Below are 12,280 nucleotides of genomic sequence, written 5' to 3' on the forward strand. Positions count from 1 at the left end.
GATTCCAGCCTTTGGTACAGAACAACACCACATTTGTATCTGTTTATCTCCAGGTATACCCGTGGTGTGACCCATCTACAAATTGTTTATTTGCTGTTGAAACTAATTGTTCTGTGTACTTATCATCCCCTGACTACTCTTATAAATTATATATGTTGAAATAGTATTACGCGAGTCTCCTATCACCAGTTACGCCTATCGTTTCGTCCATCTCCTAACTTACATATTGATGTTGGAATTGATGTTTCTATGAACAGGCTTATGAGCCGCTAGGCTTCAAGTTGAATAAATTATTGAACTTTTGAACTATTAAACCTCTAACTTTCCCTATTCATTACTTATCAGCGCATATTTGTGTACCACAGGTAAGATACAATTGTATAATTTGGTTGATACAACAATCTTCAATAAAATTTTATCACTTAAAATGACCCAAAGGTTAAACACCTTCGGACATGACACACATTTACGGATATGTTACAAGCTTCGTCACGGATAGGGAAACTTTAATTTGTAGTTTATGTGGAGAACATCTTGTGCCGGACTAATTTAGTGTGATTTGTAAACTGTGGCCAGGTGAAGCAAGTTAATAAGAAGACATTTAGTGTCGGACTAAATCTGTGTGATTTGTAAACTGTGGCCAGGTGAATCAAGTTTATCAGAAGACATTTAGTGTCGGACTAAATCTGTGTGATTTGTAAACTGTGGCCAGGTCCAACAAGTTTATCAGAAGACATTTAGTGTCGGATTAAAATTGTGATTGGTATACTGTGGTCGGGTAAGTCAAGTTTATAAGCGATGTGGCCAAGTGAGTGGAAATTGAAATGACCTCTCTGAAATTAAAAGAATATCTGAAGTAAAAATAATAATATAGAAATGAAAATAAAATAAAATATGGATATTTAAAATAAAATAATATAGAAATAAAATTGAATATCTGAAATATAAAGAATATCCAATGTAAGATATAATATAGACATCACAGTAAAATATTAAAAATAAAACAAACAAAAAAAACCAAGAACTTCAAACTGAAAAAATAGAATAAAGATTACATTCATTTGAAAACAATACTACATGTACTTAGAATAATTATAAGTAATCAGCGAAAAATTAAATGGTGAGATATAAATACAACAAAATATAGCTACCTTAATTAAATGGTGATATATAAATACAACGATATATAGCTACAATGTACCTTAATTAAATGGCGATATATAAACACAACGATATATATCTACCTTAATTAAATACATGTAATAACTCAGGGAATGGTTATAACACATTGATACTAACGGAATAATATAACATCACGCTGGATCGGATATACACACATAATGTCCCTGAGCGACAAACTACAAAATAAGATGTAGTAATATTTACAAATAAATTAGCCTGTTAGCAGTGAGACTCATTTACAAAAATTAATTTAACCTTATGAAATAAACTGCCCTTCGGGTAATTTTTGTTTTTAGTTATCTCATAGATTTTTTTTGATTTTTTTTACATTTTTTTGACTGTGTTACCACTGTCGGGGCCGCGGTGGCCGAGTGGTTAAGATGTCCCGACACTTTATCACTAGCCCTTCATCTCTGGGTTGCGAGTTCGAAACCTACGTGGGGCAGTTGCCAGGTACTGACCGTAGGCCGGTGGTTTTTCTCCGGGTACTCCGGCTTTCCTCCACCTCCAAAACCTGGCACGTCCTTAAATGACCCTGGCTGTTAATAGGACGTTAAACTAAATAAACCTAAACACAAACACAAACCGTGTTACCACTGACATGGATCACAGTGATTTAGATCCTTGGTTAAACTGTTGTACCACTGACATAGATCAAAGTGATTTAGGTCCTTTGGTTAAACTGTTGTACCACTGACATAGATCACAGTGATTTAGGTCCTTTGGTTAAACTGTTGTACCACTGACATAGATCACAGTGATTTAGATCCTTGGTTAAACTGTTGTACCACTGACATGGATCACAGTGATTTAGGTCCTTGGTTAAACTGTTGTACCACTGACATAGATCACAGTGATTTAGATCCTTGGTTAAACTGTTGTACCACTGACATGGATCACAGTGATTTAGGTCCTTGGTTAAACTGTTGTACCACTGACATAGATCACAGTGATTTAGATCCTTGGTTAAACTGTTGTACCACTGACATGGATCACAGTGATTTAGGTCTTTGGTTAAACTGTTGTACCACTGACATGGATCACAGTGATTTAGATCCTTGGTTAAACTGTTGTACCACTGACATGGATCACAGTGATTTAGGTCCTTGGTTAAACTGTTGTACCACTGACATAGATCACAGTGATTTAGATCCTTGGTTAAACTGTTGTACCACTGACATGGATCACAATGATTTAGATCCTTGGTTAAACTGTTTTATCACTACATAAACTCTGAACAGATTATGATAGTTATACATATATATATGTTAGGCGAATGTAAACATTTCGGGGATAAAGAAAGCATTCCTAACAACATGTATGTTAGAATATGTACATTGACAACCAATATATTCAGCATGTACACAATATCCCCGTACCGAGGTTATGAACCTGTCAATCAACTGGTGTATCAAAACAGATACATCCGCTTTGGACGGTAAATTAGTATCTAGTCTGTATGAGTACATATTAGGAGTGACAATACTTAGTACAGGGACCTGGTCATTTGTTGGGGCAGTCGAACTGTATTAATTCCTATACTATAATATGTGCATAGAGTAAACAGGATAACTGTATTAGAGAAGTTGTAAAACGTCTAAAATACTCTTTATACACTAGGATATAGGTCCGAACTCCTAGATGGTAACGTATCTTAGACACAGTAGGTTACAGTCCATAAACACCTAGACAGTAACACATTAAACACAGTGTAACAATACCCTTGTCCCTGTACCATACACATCATTATAGGTCCATAGATACGATCACTTGTCCTTTAATGATCAATTGATATTCAACATATATAACATGAGCGGAACTCACCGTCCGCGAAGCTCGTTCCCGGTAACATATGTAAGTATGTAAACAAATTTTAAAGCTTCCTTAGACTGGATTACCTGCCTTGATACCATCTCGCGCCGCTAGGTTGCGCTCATGATCTGTCTTCGAAGTGACGCCTAGCGGGGAGTACAAAACCACGGCAGGAATCCAGTCCACATAATTCTTTGTCACAGAAGTAGCGAGTACCGGTTCTGTGACACAGGGGCCCCAACTCACGCTCCATATATTTACATATATATTTACATTCTGTGTTGAATTTGCCTGTATGTTGTTAGTAAACCAAAATGTAGATATGAGACTGTATACTACAGTTTACAGTGTTTCGGTCAGTGTAGGAATACAGCTCAAGGTGTTGTAAAACATACATTCGAACCTTTCATAAAGTTCAATAATATATTTGTATGTTTGATTATTCTTACTTTTTGTAGATATAAAATTTGGCATTGTTGTACAAATGGCGGCATTCTGGCCCAGGAATACATTTATACATTTCTTAACAACTTGTTTTTTTTTTTTCTATTTTCAGCCAATGGGAAACATGCTGTTTTACCGGAAAAGGAATCGGCATATCATCATACTGGTCGTGTTACTGTCTTCTATATATGTAATATTTCGGTATCAAATATCATCAACATCAAAGTTAATGGAACACTATATCAGAGATCATTTAGAGCTACCCAAGACAATTATTTCAAATTCAACTACTGGACACGCTTTTCCTTACACACGTTTACCTGTGGAAATCGACTGCAGAGCTCTGTTTGATGGGAAGGAGTCAGAACTCCTTATCGCTGACGCTCAGTATAACCTAATCACAAACCAGTACATCTCTAATCATGTTTACATTAAAGAGACTGTAGATTGTGCAACATTCAGAAAGTCACGTGGTTACATTACCAGTCCTTTATCAGAGGAAGAAGAACTATTTTCCATAGCGTATTCATTGGTTGTCTATGAGGATGCAAATCAAGTTGAAAGATTACTACGCGCATTATACCAGCCACAGAACTATTACTGTATACATTTGGACATAAAATCTCCACCTGATTTCCGCCGTGCCATTTCCGGTATAGCAAAGTGTTTTGATAATGTATTAATATCTTCCATGTCTGTTTCCGTCCTAAGAAAATCGTATACTGTCCTACAGCCTGATTTGATATGTATGGAAGATTTGTGGAAATACAATGACTGGAAGTATATCATTAACATTGCTGGCAACGAATTTCCTCTTCGAACTAATTTGGAACTTGTGAATATTCTAAAGACTTTAAATGGGTCAAATCATGTGGAGGGAATTTTAAACAAGTAAGAGGCAAACTATTGTGGCAGAAGTTTTGCTAGGATCTCTTTTCGAATATACAATTGCTTCTTCAATGAAAAAAAAATGTTTCTGATCTACACATTGATTCAGGGACAAGATCTGTAATATATATACCGCAACGTGCTGTTCTACTTATATCCCAATAACCAAAATCAAACTATGATAACATTTAGTATTGTATTTCATTAGGACACATGTCGGGACATACTTCGACCCATCATTTTATCGATAATAAAGGATAAAAGCGGATTGGGATATCGGGTATCACACACATCAGTAAATACCAGGACAAATATTGTATTTACGTGAAATGTGACATTGGAAGAAAGCATATATGGTACAAAACTGGCCTCATTGTCCAGTATCACAAGTATGCAGTGCGCATTAATGTAAAGTGACAACGAAATTCTTTACCTAGAATACAAGCCTCTTTATTGCTTAAAAACTATATCTCCTAACCTTTTCTATATTGACGATACAAATGTATGTACTCCTATGAGGTATCTAAGGTATGCGAAAGGTTGGTCTACAAAACCCCTCATTTGATAATTAGTATAGTAAAAACCAAACACTTTTCACAAAATCGCATTATTTGCTTTGATATAAAGTATCGTACAATATGTACATACAGTATATATATTTTTCCTTTTCTGTTTAATCATCTTTTATTTTTTACTTTTGCTAAAAACACAATACTATCTAAAACAGATCACTGTATATACCAATTATCTATTAGTAACGTGATAAATGAAATATCTTAAGCATTTTCGTTGCTCCTGCTCCATTTTGACCGCAATCATGACAAACGGAGGGAGACTTATTCACGATGAATCCCTATCAGAATCTTTAAGCTGTGGTCCACCATAAACTTGTGCCAAATTTAGTGTTTTATAAAAAAAAAAAAAAAAGTAGTTTTTGTACATATCTAGCTCTTAAACTTTCCATTATAAACATTGATATTTAACACGGCTCTTTTGTTGAATATAGGGCAAACACAGATAGATGGAAGGAAGCCGTGCTACCTCCTCATCACATCCGCCCTGTAAAAGGATCAATGCATATACTAGCCACACGAGAATTCGTGGACTATGTTCTCCATAACCAAGTAGCAAAGGATTTCCTCGACTGGACAAAACAGACCTTATATCCCGAGGAAACCTTCTTTTCTTCTCTCAATTATAATCCACACCTTAATGTGCCGGGTGCTTTTAAAGGTACGTGTATATTGATTGAACAATCACATTGTAATTTATATAAAGAACTTGGACAGTATTTCTTATTTACAATATCTAGTTAAAAACGTCTTTGACTAACTTTTAAGGAAAGCTCGGCTTCATCTCAATGATCAAATGCTCTTTTACCTGTTTTCAATTTATCCAGGTCAGGTAAATACAGGTAATTTGTTTTTCTCGATTTCATCGATGACGTCATGAAGGTCGGGGTCACGCCTCTGTACTCTAATTTATCTAATGTTAATTTCCCGCTGCTACACCAAACTCCTTTTCTGTTTCCGGACCAGCATAAGCGTACATGGTTTAATATACAATGTATTTTCCCATTCAGAAGAACTTGTCTCGATTTCGAGTTGATATCAGTGCACATAGTGACGGAAACATTTGCTATCACCCCCTACCTATTTCCTCATCCGGGTATTCCGCCATCGTGAGGCCTTCGAGAGGAAATGTCGCTTGGAAAAAGATTATAGTAATTGTAACTGACCTAAGACGGCATTATCTATTATGGGTGAAATGAGTTCAGATGTTTAGCTGACCGTGTCACCCTTCATGGTCAATTGATAACTTGAATTCCTGTAGAGCTTTTTGGACGGTATAAACAACCGCCGGAAGTCCACAAAACGACCGCTGCACAAGATCATAGCCATCGCCGGTTTACACAAAGTACATTTACCAGTGTAAAGAAGGAACCGGATTTTCGAACAGGGCCGGATTACAGAATAGACAGTGTCTCGATTAAGCAGAGCTTAACTTTTATGGATAAAGACATTTTCGGGGTCAACTCAGTTTTCCGGTTTAGATAAAGATCGGGATTTGACCCTTTGATTTTTGGAAAGTGGTCTTATCGTGACCAGTACTGTTGGTATCGAGTCCTATGTATTATGATAAGTGATCTTATCGTGGCCAGTACTGTTAGTATCGAGTCCTATGTATTATGACAAGTGGTCCTATCGTGGCCAGTACTGTTGGTATCGAGTCCTATGTATTATGATAAGTGGTCTTATCGTGACCAGTACTGTTGATATCGAGCCCTATGTATTATGATAAGTGGTCTTATCGTGACCAGTACTGTTAGTATCGAGTCCTATGGATTATGACAAGTGGTCCTATCGTGGCCAGTACTGTTGGTATCGAGTCCTATGTATTATGATAAGTGGTGTTATCGTGACCAGTACTGTTGGTATCGAGTCCTATGTATTATGACAAGTGGTCTTATCGTGACCAGTACTGTTGGTATCGAGTCCTATGTATTACGATAAGTGGTCTTATCGTGACCATACTGTTGGTATCGAGTCCTATGTATTATGATAAGTGGTCTTATCGTGACCAGTACTGTTGGTATCGAGCCCTATGTATTATGATAAGTGGTCTTATCGTGACCAGTACCGTTAGTATCGAGTCCTATGTATTATGATAAGTGGTGTTATCGTGACCAGTACTGTTAGTATCGAGTCCTATGTATTATGACAAGTGGTCTTATCGTGACCAGTACTGTTAGTATCGAGTCCTATGTATTATGACAAGTGGTCTTATCGTGACCAGTACTGTTGGTATCGAGTCCTATGTAGGATGATAAATGGTCTTATCGTGACCAGTACTGTTGGTATCGAGTCCTATGTATTATGATAAGTGGTCTTATCGTGACCAGTACTGTTGGTATCGAGTCCTATGTATTATGATAAGTGGTCTTATCGTGACCAGTACTGTTGGTATCGAGTCCTATGTATTATGATAAGTGGTCTTATCGTGACCATACTGTTGGTATCGAGTCCTGTGTATTATGATAAGTGGTCCTATCGTGACCAGTACTGTTGGTATCGAGTCCTATGTATTATGATAAGTGGTCTTATCGTGGCCATACTGTTGGTATCGAGTCCAATGTATTATGATAAGTGGTCCTATCGTGACCAGTACTGTTGGTATCGAGCCCTATGTATTATGATAAGTGGTCTTATCGTGGCCAGTACTGTTAGTATCGAGTCCTATGTATTATGATAAGTGGTCCTATCGTGACCAGTACTGTTGGTATCGAGTCCTATGTATTATGATAAGTGGTCTTATCGTGACCAGTACTGTTGGTATCGAGCCCTATGAATTATGATAAGCGGTCTTATCGTGACCAGTACTGTTGGTATCGAGTCCTATGTATTATGATAAGTGGTCTTATCGTGGCCATACTGTTGGTATCGAATCCTATGTATTATGATAAGTGGTCTTATCGTGACCAGTACTGTTGGTATCGAGTCCTATGTATTATGATAAGTGGTGTTATCGTGACCTGTACTGTTAGTATCGAGTCCTATGTATTATGATAAGTGGTGTTATCGTGACCAGTACTGTTGGTATCGAGTCCTATGTATTATGATAAGTGGTCTTATCGTGGCCAGTACTGTTAGTATCGAGTCCTATGTATTATGATAAGTGGTGTTATCGTGACCAGTACTGTTGGTATCGAGTCCTATGTATTATGATAAGTGGTCTTCTCGTGGCCTGTACTGTTAGTATCGGTTTTTGTTTGTTGTGTGTTGCTGCTGCTGTTGCCGATTTTTATTGATATTTGTTTCTTTCTGTTTTTAATTTAGACTCAAAAGTCAAAGGTCAAGGTATCTGTTACTTTTAATAGAACATTATCAGTTTTTGTATAATAGTTTTGGTCTGTTTTGTGTATTACACAGACTTTATCCAGTGTTTCCCAAATGAAGTGCTTGATTAAAGTAGCTTTACAGACTTAAAGGTCAATCTCATTCTTCACTGTAACTGTAAAGTGAAAAACAGTTTTTGAACAAATGCTTCGAGTTCCCTCGAATTGTTTTGACCTTTTTTTTCAAGATCACGCATGCTTCGAGTAGTTTTTTTCAGTCTAAGATGGTATTACAAAACGAAAATGTTTAGAGACACATTGATGAGTCTTTTCTAACATATTAGTACTTTATTGAATACATGTGGGTCACAGGTGCTCGCTTCGTCTGTCAATATAATTAATTTATAACCAAGATCAGTAGCAAAATCAGCCAATGGAAACAAACCGATTTCAGAAAATTGTCAACAAACCATTCAGGATATGTCACTGGGATTAGTTTAAATCGACAGATATATCTTCTTTTTTTTCTTAATAAGGTGTATGATTCAATATCTATATACTATATACCTGGCGCTACGCTGCATATAACTTCGCAATAAATGGGCATATCTAAGTTAGTCGGAGACCCATCTAAACGTTGATTGGCTCGTTGATTTAACCACACAATCAGCGTTGAGAATATAAAATAGGCTATGCAGATGAAAACAAAGGCGACGTTTGACACCAAGTTTTCATTGATTACGATGGACATGGGATCAGTAATAGGATAATCAATAAATAGCCTCTAGCATCCATGTAAGTTTGTTTTCTACAGAACTTTGATTATTATGAAGCGGAAGTGTTGACATGGCGTAATTTTAAAGCTACCCATTAAAGGCGTTGTATGTTATTCGTTGGACAGATGAGTGTCCAAGTGACATACCTTGAGCGGTTGGTCGACAATCTTTATTTCCCGAAATAACACCGTTACACTACCCTGATTGAGTTACTGACTTCGGCTATATAGTGAGTGTATCGACAGATAAAGCGAGTTATAGTACCTGTGCATGTCATTTTTATTTATTAAAATGTAATTCTTTTATACAGGTAATCTAAAGGAGAAGGATGGCTCCCTAAGGTTCTTCGGACGTTTTGTAAACTGGGTGGATTGGATAAATGGTACTGATCAGTATAAATCCGAATTCTATTGCCACGGCAAGTTTATACACGGACTATGTGTGTTTGGAGTACGAGATCTGCCCTTAATCGTCAGTCGTCCGGAATTATTTGTCAACAAATTTTACAGATACTTTCATCCCGTACGTGATGGACTGTATGGAGGAACTTTTATTTAATCGGACAAGGAACGATTATCTCACCAAACAGACAGTCAACACAGATGTCTATACTAAGGAATACGGGTGGATCGCTAATACGTGATACAGTGGTGGTGGACCTGTTGAGATTACATGTTAATCATTTTGTGTTCGCTAGGTTAGATTTTTTATTGAATAGGAATACACAGGCTGCCATTGAAGCTCATTTTTTTTCTTCTACAAATGTTACATATAAATAGAATACCAAAACAAAATTGAGAGTAATTGTCAATTTATTAAATGACTAAAATGTTTAGAACACCACTGGGAATTTTGAATAAAAACAAAACAATTTTTGTTAAAATCATCACATAATCATTCACAATCTCATTTATAAAACAGTAAAAAATATCTTGAAAAGCGGTGGCGAACCAAAAAAGGCAATTATGCTTGGTCTTTTTATTTTTCCATTTGCACTATTCTGCGGGTTTCCTCTGAATCTTTTGGAGGGGTGATATTGAAACTAAACACGGGTATGCGAGGCATCATTCAAGAGTTTTCTAAACATTTTCTTGTTGTTGGAACGTATGGTTTATGCTAGGATATTTCATTAACACAACCGAATTATGTTTTTACGTGACGTTTTGGTGACTATTACACTGCCACTTTCATCAGAAACACAACGAGGACAGCAATCAAGATTGTTTCAAATTACACTGTACTGAATTATGTTTGGATTACTTTTGTGCGAATGGATGGAGCGGATGTGTATAGGACATGGTCTAAGATGGAGTTAAAAAACAATAGAATTTTGCCCTTGATTTCATTTCTATTGTTTAATGCCCTTAGGGAGATGGCTTGTGTAGAAATTAGCCTGTTGCTGAATATCAAGTGAATTCATTCAATAGAATCTTTGTGAAATGAAATATCTTATCTACAGCATGGCCATTCAAGGACAGTCTCCCCTAAGGATCTATATAGAAGGCATACAGTCTGATCAACAGAAACGGTGGAAATATACCTCATCAAAACCATGAACGGCAATACCAGGAACTCGACCTGTCACATTATACTGACATCGTGTGAACGAGTCGTGACTTTTATAAACAGCTCAGCTTTATGGAGGAGTAAAAACTATCATTTTATAGACTCTAGCTTGTCTCCGAGTGTAGAACCCAGAGCTTCCTCATATGGGCGAACGCTCAACGTAACGCCAAAGTGAAGTACTCTATCAATAAGGAAGAAACAAACCAAATTATGCCACCACATACGAGTCATGCAATGAGGACAGCAATAAGCACGTGCCACTTGTTTAAACATATAAACTGTGATTATGTCGCATTATTTTTGTCGTTATTTCGTTCTGTCGCTGCGAAAAGACGATTTTTAGCGATACGAAATAATACAATAACGAAATGGCACATATCAGCTACCATAGATAAAACACAATTAGAAATTCGATTACCTCATTCCACATATGACATGTTTAATAATTAATTAGTCTTGTCACTGTTGTTGCTGTTTTTAAGAAACACAAAGTGATATCAGATGAACTCGTTTGTTATTACCACGATTATCATTCAACGGAAATTTTAATATTTACCGTAGTGTTACTCGTGGGGAACATTAAAAGGTTTTAATTAGATTGTATTTATATAAGTGTCAGTCAGTGGCGACATCTATAGGGTACACTGTCATTGAATAACGTAGGGACATGATAGCACTGTTTATTTTCTCATTTAGATGCTGTAGGGCGTACAGTTTGTCGCTGGCACTTTGGGTGTTGATAAAATCATCATATATATCATCCATTTTCAATACTTAGAGGATCTATCATACAAACACTGATTAAATATCATTTTATTGGTATGTGAATGATGTAAAACATGTTAGGAATGACATAGTTTCTATGTGTAAAGCTACATCAATATAGTCCAATTGTCATTGTATTATAGTGGCGCCAGACACGGCAGTTACTATCTAATTCTGTGAATATTTAATGCTAAAACTAATTTTCTACGTTTGTAAACTAATATACTACTTTGTATTGGTCAGGGGTGACAGAGTTCTCTAAATAGTACATCCCTATGTGTTATTAAAACAAACACACAGCAATAAGATAAAAGTACATGTTTATGTGTTATTCAAACAAAGACACAGCGATACGATAAAAGTACATGTTTATGTGTTATTCAAACAAAGACCCGAGTGGTTAAGGTGTCTCGACACTTTAACACTAGCCCTCCACCTCTGGGTTGCGAGTTCGAAACCTACGTGGGGCAGTTGCCAGGTACTGACCGTAGGCCGGTGGTTTTTCTCCGGGTACTCCGGCTTTCCTCCACCTCCAAAACCTGGCACGTCCTTAAATGACCCTGGTTGTTGATAGGACGTTAAACAAAAACAAACCAAAAAAAAAAAAAAAATCAAACAATGACACAGCAATAAGATAAAGTACATGTTTATGGACCAAAAGTTACTAAAGGTACAGAGGGAGGCGATAGATTTTTTTTACAGGATTTAATTAATTTTTGAATCACTTGAGATTAAGAATCGGAAAAACTTGGATACACTATCGATTTAAGGAATTTGAAGTTTATAGTACTTGGTTACAAAATTGTTTATACTGCTTATTATGATATTAGCTGTCTTTTATCACTGATTGGTTTTGTTATATATTAATACTACCACCTTAGTGAATCAAGGACCAAATATGCGGAAATATAGTCACATTATTTAAGCATGAATTTAGAAGAAAATTTTATTTAAAAAATACCAAAGGCTGTCTTTGTTACATACTTTTCTATAAAAAAAGCTTGTAATCATA

General features: G+C 36.3%; 1 protein-coding gene across 1 annotated transcript; it reads left to right on the plus strand.

Annotated features, from left to right (window-relative positions):
* Positions 1-529: 529 nt before the first annotated feature.
* LOC117341501 (beta-1,3-galactosyl-O-glycosyl-glycoprotein beta-1,6-N-acetylglucosaminyltransferase-like) lies at positions 530-11,581 on the plus strand. Its single transcript, XM_033903372.1, is given in 5 exon segments — positions 530-778; positions 3,551-4,329; positions 5,333-5,559; positions 9,248-9,462; positions 9,464-11,581. Coding segments are annotated over 4 exon segments (1,335 nt in total). The 5' UTR covers positions 530-778; positions 3,551-3,553; the 3' UTR covers positions 9,581-11,581.
* Positions 11,582-12,280: the final 699 nt, after the last annotated feature.

The sequence above is a fragment of the Pecten maximus genome, chromosome 13, assembly GCF_902652985.1.
Source record: "Pecten maximus chromosome 13, xPecMax1.1, whole genome shotgun sequence".
Taxonomy (NCBI): domain Eukaryota; kingdom Metazoa; phylum Mollusca; class Bivalvia; order Pectinida; family Pectinidae; genus Pecten; species Pecten maximus.